At 56.4% G+C, this 15,593-nt stretch overlaps 1 protein-coding gene across 14 annotated transcripts in view; it reads left to right on the forward strand.

Moving 5' to 3' along the window:
• JAML (junction adhesion molecule like) overlaps positions 1-15,593 on the forward strand; it is a 62,573-nt gene that overhangs the window by 45,150 nt on the left and 1,830 nt on the right. For all 14 annotated transcript variants that reach the window (XM_059707722.1, XM_059707723.1, XM_059707728.1 and 11 more), the window contains 7 exons: positions 69-223; positions 1,569-1,794; positions 5,833-5,945; positions 8,226-8,460; positions 11,075-11,213; positions 12,834-12,894; positions 14,931-15,017. In XM_059707722.1, the coding sequence (XP_059563705.1) occupies positions 69-223; positions 1,569-1,794; positions 5,833-5,945; positions 8,226-8,460; positions 11,075-11,213; positions 12,834-12,894; positions 14,931-15,017 (1,016 nt within the window). The remainder of the gene's footprint in view (positions 1-68; positions 224-1,568; positions 1,795-5,832; positions 5,946-8,225; positions 8,461-11,074; positions 11,214-12,833; positions 12,895-14,930; positions 15,018-15,593) is intronic.

The raw sequence follows: 15,593 nt of genomic DNA on the forward strand, positions 1-15,593 counted from the left end.
ATGAACACTGATCTGTGTCCTCCGGGGCGCTTTCCTAACGGTGCCTCCTCTTGCCTTGGCTTCTGCAGGCTATTTCTTGGGCCTGAATGACCTGATCGTGTCCTCGCTGGAGCTGACCGTGCACGCGGGTGAGCCCGCCCTGCTGGGCTGCGTGTTCCAGAGCGTGGAAGGGAAACGCGTGACCAAGGTCGACTGGACATTCTCACCCAGGGAGCACGCCCAGGTGACGAGGAGGACACAGGGCCGAGCTGTGGGAGCCTTGCCCGGGGTCGGGATGCGAGGGGCGGGGGGGGGGGCAGGTCTCCAGGGGCCATGAGGTGAGTGTCAGGAGCTCGGGCTCTGGAGCGCGCCAGGACCCCTCTCCGCCCGGACGTCCAGCCTCGCTGCGCGTCCGCCTCCCTCTGTGAGGAAGCTGAGGCCATCATTGGGAGCTCATGGGAGGCGTGCACATACGTTTCAGTTTGTTTTCTCAGTGTTGCCCTCCGTGGAGCAGCGCAGGTGCCTGGGGCGGGTGGCGGGGAGTGAGTGGTCTGCACAGTCGGTTGTGACCTCAGCATGTATGTGCGGGAGAATCGGCCTCCTTCCCAGCTGTGTGCCCCGTGGGGGTGGGCAGGTGCAGCACAGCTGCGGAGGAGGTTTCGTGGGCTCTTTGGAGCAGGAAGGAGAGCTTCTGCGGAGATGCTTCTATGTCAGGATCACTTGGGGAAAATGTCCTACTGGCATGTTATTAACAACAAGCTCCCAAGGCTTGCAAATGAAATATTATTTTTGAAGCTCAGGACATGTTATTCCCAGAATGCTACGCTCACTGCAATGCTCATGGCTGCTTAGTGTTACGGGAGGATGTCCCATGTGTAAGTAGAGATGAGAATCCCCAGGCCTGTCCCTACGGCCTGTGCGGCACTTCCTGTTGATGACTCCTCGTGCCTCACTGGAAGCTGCCAAGAGGGGGGCAGACGGGCGAGTGACAGCCCCAGGCTGGGACTCTCACGCAGCCAGCCGGGGCGTCCCATCGTACCTCCGATTGCCAGCTGCTCCCAGGGCTGTGGCAGAAGACGGGGTGAAGATGGGAGGTGGTTCCCACGAGCGGAGTCTGAACCCCCAGAGCGATCTTCAGAGTGGGTGCTGCATTTCACCCCCAAGGCCAGGGCCGAAAGGTGTGGCCCCTCTTTCTCCATTCAACTCTCTGTGAGCCATGGAGCGTGTGCACGTGAGATGCTTCCTGGCACATGATGATGTTTGAATCCCACTCAAAATATTTCACTCTCGCCCTGGCCGGTGGGCTCAGTGGATAGAGCATCAGCCTGTAGACTGAAGGGTCCTGGGTTCGATTCCAGCCAAGGGCACATGCCGGGGTTTCAGGCTTGATCCCCAGTGTGGGGCGTGCAGGAGGCAGCTGATCAATGATTCTCTTTCATCATTGATGTGTCTATCTCTGCCTCTCCCTTCCTCTCTGAAATCCATAAAAAATAAATTGCAAAAAAATAATAAGAAAATATTGCCCTTTGAATGAGCACCTTCTGATGATTCACATCAGCTGACTTGGGCCCTGATGCCGTGCCCTCCAGGTCGAGTACGTGCTGTACTATTACGCCAACCTCAGCGTGCCGGTGGGGCGCTTCCAGACCCGGGCGCGCCTGGCGGGGGCCCTCTCGCACAACAACGGCTCTCTGCTGCTCCAAGACGTGCAGGAGGCCGACCAGGGAACCTACACCTGCGAGATCCGCCTGGAACTGGAGAGCCGCGTGTTCAAAACCGAGGTGGCGCTGCACGTGCTGCCGGAGGAGCCCCGAGGTGCGTGGCCGCCGCTCAGAGGGGAGGCGGGGCTGGAGACATGAGGGCGAACCGGGCAGGGGCCGGATGTTGTGGTAGATGCCAGCCCCGGCTCCGTGCTCACCACAGCACGAGCCTGCAGTCAGGAGTGCTCTCCAGTTAGAGCGAGGAGGAATTCCCTAGCCGGCTTGGCTCAGTGGGTAGAGCGTGGGCCTGCGACTGAAGGGTCCCGAGTTTGACTCCAGTCTGGACACATGCCTGGGTGGTGGGCTCGATCCCCAGTACGGGGTGTGCAGGAGGCAGCCAACCCATGATTCTCTCTCAGCATTGATGTTTCTCTCTCTCTCTCCCTCTCCCTTCCTCTCCGAAATAATAAAATATATTTAAAAAATAAATAAAACGAGGCTGACCGACATTATTAGTTTAGAATCTCTCATGCTCCTGAAAGTGCTTCGGGGGAAGTGCATTCCTTCCGCTCACAGGCTCAGAGAAGCCCAGTGCCGGCTTCCGCCCCGTGTTTAGTAAACGCCAGATCCAGGGCTTGATCCTGTGGCCTCTGACATGCCCTTTTCACCGCGCCCACCCTTCCCGCCGTTCCCACGCTGATGCCACGGTGTGTGGGTCCTGCAGGCAGCGCTCGGGGCATGCAGGGCGCGAGCAGGTTTCCCTAACTTCTTTGGTTCTCAGTTTCCCATTGGTAAACGGAGCGAGTGGCTTCAGTAGATGGTGGTGTGAGAGCTGCTCTGTGGAGCCTGGGGGCGCTCGAAGGATGAGAGCAGGGAGGGCGGATGGAGGGCCTGGCCAGGTAGGACCTCACGCTCTCACCTGCCCTGCACACTCAGCCCTTATCTTGTTCCTGGTTTATTATGGGGCCGCCAGGTAAGATTTTGTTTGAAGAAAGAATGCTGCTGCTTTAAAAGGTTTGGAAACCCCAGAATTCTGCACAGTTTTTGCAAGTGTGAGACAGAAGGAGATGTCTGGTCTGTGGCCTCAGGAACTAGTTGGGGCACTGGAGTGTGCTCCCCCGCCCCCATCCGGCTGGTTTGGGACCCTCCTTTAGAGAGCTCCTCCCGCCACCCCGCCTCCCGCTGGAGACGCTCATCCCTGCTCAGCTGTCTCTGCCCCGGCACCTGGGTCTGTGTTTTTTGTCCCCTTACCAGCCCTGACCGGCTCCTTTTGTCCCCTGACGGGCACAGAGGGAGCGATCAACAAACACTTATGAATGAATGAGATTCTTGAATGTGCCCCTCACTGGAGTTTGGCGTCTGGAAACTGGAGTTGTAGACGGCAGCTTCTGGCCTCTCTCCTAATTTATTTATGTCTGTATTTATTTATTTTACTTTTCTTCAATTGTCATTTTTCTGATTCCCAAGCTATGGCCCTCTGGGAAGAGGACAGCAGTCAGCTGCCCGTGTCCCCTGGGCTTGCCTCGGGGCCATGGCTGTCTGCTCTGTCTCTCATGCCACGCTCCAACACGTGTCCACACAAGTGTGGCCCACAAAACGGGGCCTTTTCCTGTTTAGAAGAAACGTAGAGGGAATGAACCAAAAGGAGCGGATTCCAGGCGTTGAATCCGTCCGCACAGCGGGGACATTTGTGGGGTAGTTAGATGTTCCCCAGGGCTGTGTCTACTTCCCCCTCGCGCCCGATGGGAGTAGATCCAGCTCCTCGCCCCGCGCGGCCCATGCCTCTGCCCTCCTCTTCCCTGGAAGCTCCGTCTGTGCAGTGGCTCTGATTTTCTCCACCAAGTGACCCTTCAGCTTGTAATTTTTCTGATTCTAGGGCTTTAGTTCTTTTTTTCACTGTTCTTATTTAAACACTATAGACAATATTCTTACAAATAAAAACAATACCAGCTCCTGTTCGGCTGCTCTGGGGCGGCCGTCCTTCCGCTCTGAGGTGTGGAGTGAGGGAGTGAAAGCTGGGCGTGTGCCCACTCAGGCGGCTCTGGCCTCTCAGGTTCACCCTCTGTGCATGGGGAGGGTCCGAGTGAGTAGCTCCAAGTATTGTAATGCCCAGTCACAGGCTACGCATGGGTGCCTCCCACATGCCCGCTGCATTGGGAGGGTTCAGAGGGTTCACTATTATTATTGCTTTTAAAAAACAGTTCAGTTTTAAAAATATACACATTTTTAATATTGATGTCAGAGAGGAAGGGAGAGGGAGAGAGAGAGAAACATCGATGAGAGAGAATCATTGATCGGCTGCCTCCTGCACTCCCCGTGGGGATCAAGCCCACAACCCTGGCATGTGCCCTGACCAGGAATCGAACCGAGACCTCCTGGTTCAGAGGTTGACGCTTTAACCACGGAGCCACGCCAGCCGAGCTAGAGTTCAGTTTGTAATGCGTTGCTAGCATTCAAGGCTCTTTCCTCCTCTCCTGGTATTCTTTGGAGTGAATTTTTATGACTTTCAAAACAATTCCCTCTGCAGAGTTTCGAGTTCATAATGTTTTCGTTGGCTTCGCTCTCGTTCTGCATTTGTCCTGCTGGGCAGGAAGCGCGTTCTCCGAGGGGAACGGGTGGAGAGGCCGGCTGTGCGCCTTTTGCTCCTTCCTGAACTTCGCTAGTGCTCTTTGGAAGGAGCTTTGTCCAGTTAAGACCTGGGCTCGTGCCTCCCTGAGCACCACCCTCCCTTCCCTTTCTTCACTGGCTTTGTGTTTGATTTGGGTAGGGCAGCATCGAAAAAATCAGCACATCTTCCTTGTTGTTTTCTTTTCCAAGGGCCTCTTGCAATGATTTACAAAGTACACATGTGATGGGGTCAGCTGCTCACAGAATAAGCAGAAGAGGAGCCCAGGACTTGCAAAGCCAGAAGCAGGGGAAGTGGGAGCAGGCTGGAGGGTGGGGCAGGGAGTGAAACAGAAACAACATTCAGAGGAAAACTGTCTGTTGTCTTGGCCTAATTAGTAAGGAGTCCTGTGACCTGCTCTGTAGCCAGAACTGTCCTAAGCAAGTCCTAAGGCAACTTGTAGAAAGAAAGGAAGTAGAGGAGAGCCACCTGTGACTCAGTTCTTCAGCTGGACGCAGGGAGTTATCCTATTCTAGAGGCCCATTGCAGGAAGGTTCCTGCAAGAACTGGGCTTCCTGAGGCCAGAGCGAAGCGGAGAAGGGAGCAAAGCCAGAGGTGGGCTTCGCTCCCTCCCTTCCCTGCTGCCTCGCTCCCTCCCGTGTCCTCTGCCTCACCTCCCTCCCGTGTCCTCTGCCTCGCTCCCTCCCGTGTCTGCTGCCTCCGATCCGTTCCCTTCTCCGCCACTTGGCCCCTTCTGCAGTGCTTGGCTTCCTTCTACACTGTCTTCACTCTTCACTGGGCCCTGTGTATGCAAATTAACCATCTTTGTTGGGTTAATTTGCATACTCACCTGATTGGCTGGTGGGCGTAGTGAAGGTACAGTCAATTAGCATCTTTGTCTTTTATTAGTGTAGATAATAAAAGGCTAATATGCAAATTTTCCCCTCCACCGGGACTTCAACTTGGAGTTCGACCAGGGGCAGGGCCACCGGCCAACTGCCTGTGGCCCCTCCCCCCCGCCAGCCTGGCCCAATCAGCCCTGATTGGGTTGGGCTGACCGGACCCTGCCTGTGCACAAATTTGTGCACCGGGCCTCTAGTATATGTATAAGAATGAGAGCGTTGTACCTTCCCACTTCCTGTTTATGCGAAGCAGGTGTGGGAACCTCAGGAGGTGGGCAGAAGGTGGTGGTCTTCACGCTTTCTTGTACTGCCTTCAGTAGGAACTTGAAGTGGAGTGGGGCCCATGTGAGGGAGAAGGGAACTGAAGACCAGGAAGTGTTTGTCGTACGAAGACAACAGGACTCTCACCTTGATGTGCATGAGGGGCTCTCTTCCTTGGGAGCACTGTGTGGTGTGAGGGGAGGCTTCTGAATTCGTGGTCCATCCGGACCATCTGGGCCATCCGTGGAGAGGATGTGTGTAGTGTTGGTTGGTAATGTTGACCTTATTGTGGAGAATCTTCGGCTAAATGTTATCTCTTCTAGAAGTTCTATGGCCTCTACTGATTGTATCTTGGGTTTGACCTGATTTATCCTTTTATCCCCAGAGCTCACGGTCCATGTGGGTGATTCAGCTCCGATGGGCTGTGCTTTCCAGAGCACGGAAGAGAAGCTCATGACCAAGGTCGACTGGACGTTCTCGCCAGGGAAGCATGCCAAGGTAAGGAGGAGGGACCGCCTCGGTGTGGTAGGAGCCCCTGGTTGGCAGTATCAGGACAGTGGGGGAATCTAGGCATCCGGTGCCATGTGGTGGCATGACTGGGCCACTTGGCTGGGCCACTTCAGCTTTTTGGTGGGAAAAATAACTCTAATGAATATGATAAGATAATGAAGAAGGAACCTTAGCTGATGTGGCCCAGTGGATAGAGCATTGGCCTGCGGACCAAAGGGTCCCAGGTTTGATTTTGGTCAAGGGCACGTACCTCGGTTGTAGGCTCCTCCCCAGCCTGGGCCCCAGTCAGGGTGCGTGCAGGAGGCAACCAATCAATGTGTTTCTCTCACATCAATGTTTCTCTCTGTCTTTCCCTCTCCCTTCCACTCTCTCTAAAAATCAATGGGAAAATATCCTGGGGTGAGGATTAAAAAATATAAAAAAAAAAATAATGAGGAAGGCGAAGGAGGGTGAGGAGGAGGAGGAGGAGGAGGAGGAGGAGGAGGAAATGCATAGCTCGTATGGCAGTGGAGACTTGTATGAGGTGGTGCTTGTGAGGCATCTGTGCATGGCTCAGCCACTGTGTATCGTTTCCCCCTCTCTCCCTTCTTCTCTTCGTGGAGTTCCTGGGAGAGAAGGCAGGGTTTCTGTGGCCTAGGCAGGAAAGCTGTGGGCGGAGGGAAGAATGACAACTGTGTTCTTATGTAGGTTACTTTTGTGAGTTTTCTTCTGCCTGCCATTGCCCCACTCATGTGGTGGAGAGAACCCCCTGTCGTCAGGGGGCTCCAGATGCTGGGACTGTCGCTCCCAGGGGCCGGGGCGAGGAGCATGTCCTGCGAACCCTGAAGCTGTAAAATAGCACGTTCGTTCACGAAACCAGGGATGTCACTGTGGCGGGTGAGGTGCTCCTGGGCCCCGCTGTGTAATATAATATATTACTGTTAATATAAGTTAAGGCGGACACTTCATGCAAGTTTTAGCTTTTATAAATTAAGACAGAGGTCATCCCTATAAAAAGTCACTGAAATTCACTCGATTCCTCTCTGCTCTGAGGGTCAGGAAGGGCGGCCTCGAGTGGCCTATGGGGAGGTCCGAGTAGTCTCAGGCCACCGCTGGGAGCTTGTCATGCACTTACATGTCAGCCACCAGTGAGTCCCACAGCAAACAGGTGAGAATTGACAGTCTGAGCTGTGAGTTTGAATCACAGAGGTAAGAGGTTAGGGTGAGGCCTTTTTATTCGTCTTTGTCTGTACAGCCATCCGTTTCTTCTCCTAAAAGCTTTTAAAAATGCGAATGTTTATGTTCCTGACTTTAAAAATGCCAACACGTCCTCATTTAATGAGTGCTTTTGGGCATCTGCTGTGCAGTGAAAGCCCCGCCCTGACGGGGTCCCCCCCCCCCGGGGGGGAGGGAGCCACAGTCCGCTAATGCAGGGGCAGCTGCAGCCCATCAGTGAGGAGACTGGAGAAGGAGCCGCAGGGTCTTGCTGCTGCTTGCACAGGCCTCGGGGAGGCCTCGCCGAGCAGGTGGCATCGGAGCAGAGGTGGGAGGAAGGAAGGGACTGAGCCATGTGCATGTCTGGGGAGAGGAGTGTCCAGGTGTGCAGAGCAGCATGTGCGAAGGCCCTGAGGCCGCGACTCAAGGGGCAGCGAGGAGGTCAGTGAGGCTGGAGCGCAGTGACCCAAGTAGGTGCGAGAGCAAGTGGGCGATGGGCCCCGAGGAAAGGGCCTGTAGACGTGCAGGCGCATCGGAGGGTTTGCAGAGGAGGAACATGCTGTCACTTCCGTTTCTAACGGCTCATCTCCTGGGATTGGACCGCTTGGGAGCAAGTGGGAGACAGTGAGGAGTCCGGGTGAGAAATGGCCCGAGGAGGTGGGAAGGGGCTGGAGGTGAGGTGCCGGGGAAGGTCGCGGTGAGGGGTGAGATGTTCACGGAGGAGGGAGCGAGGGTGACTCCGAGAGGTGCAGCCTGAGCCTCTGAGCAAGGCGCCGCTCACAGAACCCAGAGGAAGGCCTGGGCGGGAGCCCGGAGCGCAGCGCTCCACCGCTGCCACTTCCCGGGAAGCCGCCTGGACAGGGCAGCAGCGTGACGCTGCGCTCTACTTCTTGGTCCCAGGGACGAGTGGAAAGCAAAAGCCCCTTCTCACTTCCTCGTCCCTCCCTCCCGACGGACCGTTGTCGTGACGTGGGAGTGTCCTTCCCGACGACACCGGCCCGCACACGCGTGTGTTCGCGCAGACCTGCTGACAACACCGGTGCTGCTTACACACTCGCCCCCCTTTGACTCTAGGAGGAGGTGATGCTGCGCTATTACCCCACACGCGGGCCCGGGGGGTACTCCCAGAGCGGGGGCCGCTTCCGGAGCCGCGTCGCCCTGGCGGGGGACACAGCGCGCAACGAGGGCTCCGTCCTGCTCCAAGAGGCGCGGGAGTCCGACACAGGAAGCTACACCTGCAGCATCCACCTGGGGGACCTGACTTTCAGGAAAACCTTCGCGCTGCACGTGATTCCGGAGGAGCCCCGAGGTGTGTGGGTGTGCCGGGGAGCGGGCGGGGGCGCGGCTGGTTAGCAGGACCGGGGCTAGCGAGGCCGGGGCTCGCAGGGTGGGAGACGTCAGGAGGCCTCACTCGCGGTGCTGCCCCGGTACTGGCACGGCCCTGAGGCTGGTGCCTCTTTGAATGTGGTGCCCTGGGCAGCTTGGGGGCCTCGCCCTAGTTCTGGCCTTGCTGGTCGGTCAGTGAAAAGGAGCCAATACGTTCGGGGAGCCCGGCCCTCTGCCAGGCCTCCCCGTGGCCAGCGCCGTCTGCCAGCTTAAAGGTCCCGGACGCAGGTGGACTGGAGTTGAAGTTCAGACCGTTTTCACTGTGTGCTCTGGGGTGGAGGGTGAAGGGACCCTGAGCTGGTGGGAGCAGCAAAGAACAGAGAAACAGGAAGGCACCAGAACCAGCAGTAGGTGGGGGGGGGGGGGGGCGGTTTCCTGATCAAAGGTGCTGTGTTCTGGGAAACACAGGCATTGAGGCCGGTGTGGAGGAGGACAAAGACTGGGTTGTGTTGACTGAGAGGTTGCTAAGTGAGGGTTAGAGTTAAACCTTAACCCAGTTAGCAGCCAGGATGTGGCTGTGGAGTCTGCACGCTTGGTTGTGGTTGGCTGGAGGGGGGTTGGGGGCAGGATGGGGCTTACCTGATGCCCCTGGCCTGGGACTTAAGTCTGTGGAGGCACCTTCTTGTCCGTAGCAAAGGGTCCCAGCTGCAGAGGGAAGCAGGACAGACAGCCTTCTCCACCTCCGAAATCTTATCCCAACGTCACAGACTAAAGACCAGCCATAGTGGGAGCACGTCCACCCCCCAAGCCCTCCCCCCAGCGGTCTCTGTCGCCCGCCGCCCTCTGGCCCTGCCCTGCCTCCAGCACAGGGCGCAGGTGCCTTCCCGCTCCTTCCCCCTCACGTCAGTGGCTCCTAAGGTTCAGTAAATAAATGCTCACCTCTTCCTCCTGCCCCAGGCTCCTCTGCTTAGCTCGCATCCTATAGCTTTCTTCTTTTTCTTTTGTTAATCCTCACCCGAGGATATTTTTCCATTGATTTTGAGAGAGAGAGGAAGAGAGAAATATTGATGTGAGAGAAACACATTGATTGGTTGCCTCCTGCAAGGCCCCAACCAGGGCCTGGGCTGGGGAGAAGCCTGCAACTGAGGTACTCGCCCTTGACCGGAATCGAACCTAGGACCCTCTGGTCCGCAGGCTGACGCTCTATCCATTGAGCCACACCGGCCAGGGCACTGCCTTTTTCTTAAAACAGCTTTATTGAGATATGAACACAGCGCACCCACTCAGTGCACAGCTCGTGGTGGGTGTTCAGAGCTGTGCAGCCTTGACCACATCGGGTGTGTGGTTTGACGAGGTGCTTGCTGCAGCGCTCGTGTGACGTCTCTCGTCTCACTGCCCATCATCTCGTTTCCTCCGCCCACCGCATTCTGGCTGCCGCTGCTTCTAGCTCAGCTCCGATCCAACGGCACTTGGCACATCCTGCCCCCTTTCCTCATGGGATTGGACGCCACACACTCCGTGTGGGACACAGTCTGTCCATCTCTGTCCATCTCTGCAGAGCTGTATGGGGTCCACCCCAGTGCCCCCCAAGTCCTTCAAATACAAGACATCCAGCCGCGGCCACCTCTTCCCAGCCCACCTCACCCCCCAGCCGCCATGATTGCTGCCACCTACCCGTTGTGCGCGCTGCTTCCCGTTCCGAGGACCCTGTCTACCCGGTGGACGGTCCTGTCGTCTGTGCCTGACTCTGAATCTGCCTTCTTCCCGTCCATCCTGCCGCCTTCGTGCTGGTGTCTTTATCTCCGTCTTGAACTCAGGCCTCTGACTGGTCTCTGCTTTCATGCGTGGCTGGGCTCCCTCTTCCTGCAGCAGCCACAGGTCCCAGCGCTCAGCCCCATCATGATGTCCTCTCAGCGGCTTCTCGTTGCCTCCAGCACAAAAGCCAGACCCTGTATTTGTGTGTTTAGAACGAATGCGGAAACGAGTGCAGGAAAGTGCCCCGAAGGCCTCCCGTGGCGTCCTGCCCGCGGCTGAGCTTTGTAGCACAGAGACTTTCGAAAAGAACGACTTTCCCTCTGCCGGCGTGGCTCAGGGGCTGAGCGTCGCCCTATGAACCAGGAGCTCACAGTTCGGTTCCCAGTCAGGGCACCTGCCCGGGTTGTGGGCTTGATCCCCAGTGGGGGGAGTGCAGGAGGCAGCCTATCCGTGATTCTCTCATCATTGATGTTTCTATCTCTCTCTCCCTCTCTGAAATCAACAAAATATATTTAAAAAAACAAAATCACTTTCCCATAGAAAGCTCAGTAGCGTCCAAGAGTCTGTTATGTCTACGTCACTTGTGACCCAAGTTTTAAGATAGAATTGTTCATGCACAAGGGAGCTCTAGGTGAGGTGCCGTCTCTTCTCCTCCGCCCGTAAGCAAGGGCGTCAGGCTTTGGTTCTCAGTCTGTAGGGACTGCAGGAGTCCTCGTGCTTCAACACGGAGTGGAGTCGGCCTTCTCCCCCACTTCCTGCCCGGCTGTGGCTGCTGCGTCTATAACTGGGGGCCTCAGCCCTTTCCTGTGCACTGAGGCCCCCACTGCTTCCTCCCTCCCCAGCACTGGTGACCACCGTGGCCCGCAGCCCCGAGGTCCTGGGCAGCAACCATCTGGTGATCATCGTGGGCATCGTCTGCGCCACTGTCCTGCTGCTTCCTGTGCTCATCCTGACTGCGAGGAGGATCCATGGGAGTAAGAGGTACAGGCCGCTCTCGCCTGAGACGGGGGCTGGTGGTGCCAGGCTGCCTCTACCCCGAGCGGGGAGGGAAGACCGGCCGGAGCGGTGCCCTGTTCCCAGAAGGGCTGTTTCAAAAGGGAACGTCCTCTGTGGACGATGTGGTGTCAGATGCCCTTGGCATAGTCACCCGCACCCTGCACATTCCCACACCCGCCTCCTTTGAGTGGGTGTTTTACAAAGATCGGCAGCTCCTCTACAAATGGTGGTCTGGGTCAGCGGTTCTCAACCTGTGGGTCGCGACCCCTTTGGGGGTTGAAAAACCCTTTCACAGGGGTCGCCTAAGACCATTGGAAAACACATATATAATTACATATTGTTTTGTGATTAATCACTGTGCTTTAATTATGTTCAATTTGTAACAATGAAAATACATCCTGCGTATCAGATATTTACATTATGATTCATAACAGTAGCAACATTACAGTTATGAAATAGCAACAAAAAAAATTTTATGATTGGGGGTCCCCACAACATGAGGAACTGTATTAAAGGGTCTCGGCATTAGGAAGGGTGAGAACCACTGGTCTAGGTGGTCTAGGTGCAGCATAATTCAGAGTCTAAACCAGCCGTGGGCAAACTACGGCCCGCGGGCCGGATCCGGCCTGTTTGAAATGAATAAAACTAAAAAAAAAAAAAAGACCATACCCTTTTATGTAATGATGTTTACTTTGAATTTATATTAGTTCACACAAACACTCCATCCATGCTTTTGTTCCGGCCTTCCGGTCCAGTTTAAGAACCCATTGTGGCCCTCGAGTAAAAATGTTTGCCCACCCCTGGTCTAAACCTTGCCCGGCCGGTGTGGCTCAGTGGTTGAGCATCAACCTATGAACCAGGAGGTCACAGTTTGATTCCCAGTCAGGGGACATGCCAGGGTTGTGGGCTCAATGCCTAGTAGGGGGCGTGCAGGAGGCAGCCAATCGATGATTTTCTCTCATTGATGTTTCTATTTCTCTTTCCCTCTCCTTTCCTCTCTGAAATCAATAAAGACATATTTTTTAAAAAATTTTAAGGAGTATAAATCTAAAGCACAAACTATAATGGTGCCGTTCAATGCCTGAGATAAATGATTAAAAAATATTTTTACTGATTTTTAGAGAGAAAGAGAGGGAGAGGGAGAGAGTGAAAATAGGAAATAGGCCAAAATAGAAAAAAGTGTATTCAATGGCAAATGCAGAAGGCAAATGGCCGATATCAAAGGCTGAGGAGTGGGAAGGGGCCAGAGCGCATAGTGGGGTGCTTGTGGGGTAACTCGGCTGGGCCTTTGACCTGCTTCCCCTGCTGGCCCAGCAGCACCTCCCTGGTCCTGGGAGATAAGCAAGTAGCCTGTCGCCCGGCTCTGTGCACCCACTTGCATGGCTACAGACAGAAAGTCGGGGTGACAGTGGGGAAGGGGGAGCTGCTGCCCGGCCTCACGGTCTCAGGACACTCTCTGCTCACCGGGAGGTGCTGCGGGCTTCGGGGTGAGCTGGGGAGGAGTCCAGGGAGAACAGCCCTGCCCTGGTGCCTCTTCCCCAAGCGCTGTCGGCACCTGGACTGGCCAGTCCTGGCCGCTAACCGCCTGCATCTCCTGCCTTGCAGTTCCGGGACGTCCACAGCCCTGGTGAAGAGCCTGGAGGACAGGGACAAGGCTCCCCCTGAGGTAAGAGGAGGCTCTGCGCTTGCTGTGCCCGCCGAGGCCAGGTGAGCCCTGTGCCTATCAGGGTGGTGTCGCCCTCGCTCCTGCACCCGCGTCTCACTCATCCTGTGTCTCAGCACGTGGGCCAGTGGCTGGCACAGAGCCCGGCTCTGGCCTCTCACCGCTGGACTAAAGCCCCCGGCGGGGGTGGTGTGGGCCACCAGCCGTCCAGTGTGTGAGCGTTGGGGGGGTGGGGGGGGGGTAGGGGCGCGCCTGAGCCGAGAGCACTGGACTCCGGCCAGACAGTCCCTGTGCGGGCCCAGCCCTGCGCCCTCTCTGAGCAGGACAAGGGCACCCAGACCTGCCCTGCCGTGGGCTCAGGTGTCGGGGTGACACGCAGGTGCTTCCTAACGCATGAGGCTGTGTGCACAGGAGGGGGAATCAGGGCGCGTTGGGGAGTGTCTGGGGGAGCCCCGGTTAAGGGGAAAACCCAGGCCCCGTAGACAGCAAGGAGCCACCAGCCCTTTTCTTCCGCGTTCGTTGTAACAGAGCTGTGAATGGTTACGGCTAGGGACTGAGAAATGGATTTGTTCCTTTGAACTCCTTTTTCTTTCTTTTTTTAACTTTTAAAACCCCCTTTGGGATGTGGACCTTCCCACCTTTTGTCTGTTTGGACCCGGGGAGTCGGGTTTCCTCACAGTGCAGGGCTCCAGAGCCCAGAGCCTTACACTGGATGACGTTGCTTCCCCAAGTAAAGACGGAAGTGGGCATCGCCAGTGCCCCAGCCTCCCAGGTGAGAGGCTCTGAGAGGCCGCCCCGCCACAAAGCCTCTGAAAGGCTGGCCGACAGTCAGTGGCTGGCTGGTGCCGGCCTCCCCGCCAGGATTAATGAGGAGGATTAACCATGGAGTGGATCTGATCTGGTGAGATAAGGGTTCGGGCTGCTCCCTAAGGCCCACCAAACAGAGACTGGCAAAGAATTTGGTTCCTAAGATAGTGCTCTTTGCTGATGAGCTAATTTTCTGGAACATTGACGATGGAATTATCGTTATTGATGATAATTCTCTAGCTTTCAGTAACCTCTCGCCTGCCCGTGTGGGTGGCTTGATGCCTGTGAATCATACCAGGTGGCCTTTTCTCTGTCACAGAACCACTGAGCCCAGTGGGGGTGGATCAGCAGTTGAGTATCGACCCAAGAACCAAGAGGTCAGGGTTCAATTCCGGTCAGGGCACATGCCCCGGTTGCAGGCTTGATCCCCAGTGTGGGTGTGCAGGAGGCGGCCGATCAATGATTCTCTCTCATCATTGATGTTTCTATCTCTCTCTCCCTCTCCCTTCCTGTCTGAAATCAATATAAATCCTAATATATAAAAACCCAGGGTCCGTTACAACCGACCGAACACCGGAAGTCAGTCCTGCAGTCACTGTGGGCGTAGCGACCCAGCACTGACGGCCGAGGGGGCTGTGGATCAGGCCCGAGAGAGGCCCGGAGAGAGAGGCAGGGTCTGATCTGCAGCCTCCATGGCAGCTGTTGATCAGCCGTTGCCTCCCTCTTTCTCTCTGGGCTTTGCCAGCAGCCGTGTCTGGCGTCTGTTTCTCTCCGGGCCTCTGACTGGACTGCTGATCAGCCCCGCCTCTCTGATCAGGCCCGGAGATAGGCCTGGAGACGCTGACTGGCATAGAAACCGACCAATCAGAACCAAATTGGCCAGCAGGGGAGGGCAGTTGGGGGTGAGATCAGGCCAGCAGGGGAGGGCAGTTGGGGGCGATCAGGCTGGCAGGCAGAGGCAGTTAGGGGCGATCAGGCAGGCAGGCAGGTCAGCGGTTAGGAGCCATCGGTCCCAGATTGCGAGAGAGATGTCCAACTGCCAGTTTTGGCCTGATCTCCCTAAACCGGCAGTCGGACATCCTCCAAGGGGTCCCCGATTGGAGAAGGTACAGGCTGGTCTGAGGGAACTCCCCCCCGCCCCCATGCACAAATTTCATACACTGGGCCACTAGTGTATATATAAAAAGTAGAACCACTGATTTTCAGGAACGTTTTACCATTTTCCCCTGTAGAAGCACGTTTACTCCTCAATCAACACGTGGGAGGTGACCAAGGAAGAAGAACCAAGTGACAGATCAGAGGCCACCTACATGACCATGGTGAGGAGGGGCCGGGTGTCTGGAGGCAGAGGACATGGCGGGGATACAGCTGGGACCTAGATTGGGGGGATACAGCCAGGACCTGGGGGGAGGATACAGCTGGGACATGGGGGGAGGATATGGGGGAGGAGATGGCCAGGACCTGGCGGGGTGGGATATAGCCAGGACCTGGGGGGGGGCGGGGGGGAGCTGCTGAGGGCAGAGTCTTCTAAGCGGCAGGAAAGTCAGACGCTGAAGCTCTGCTGGATAGAAGAGTCATTCCAAGGTGCCTTCTCGCCCAGCCTTGAGTACGAGGGGCATGAAGGCCAGAGGTGGTGGATTTTAGGGGTGAAGAGGAACTTCAGTGTGGGGGGACAGGGTGCCTCTGCCCCATCAGTAGGGCCTGACAAAGAGGGCACCATGGGTCCTTGCTTAGGTCCTACGTCAGGTTGAACACACCCTAATGAAGGGGTGCCGTTGATCCTTGCACAGCGCTGCTGTAAGGGCAGACTCGCAGATGGCAGGCAGGCACACAGCCTGTGGGCTGGGCAGGCGGGAGGGTCTTGGGGGGTGGGGGATTGAGGGAAGAGAAGAGAA

The sequence above is a fragment of the Myotis daubentonii genome, chromosome 9, assembly GCF_963259705.1.
Source record: "Myotis daubentonii chromosome 9, mMyoDau2.1, whole genome shotgun sequence".
NCBI lineage: Eukaryota > Metazoa > Chordata > Mammalia > Chiroptera > Vespertilionidae > Myotis > Myotis daubentonii.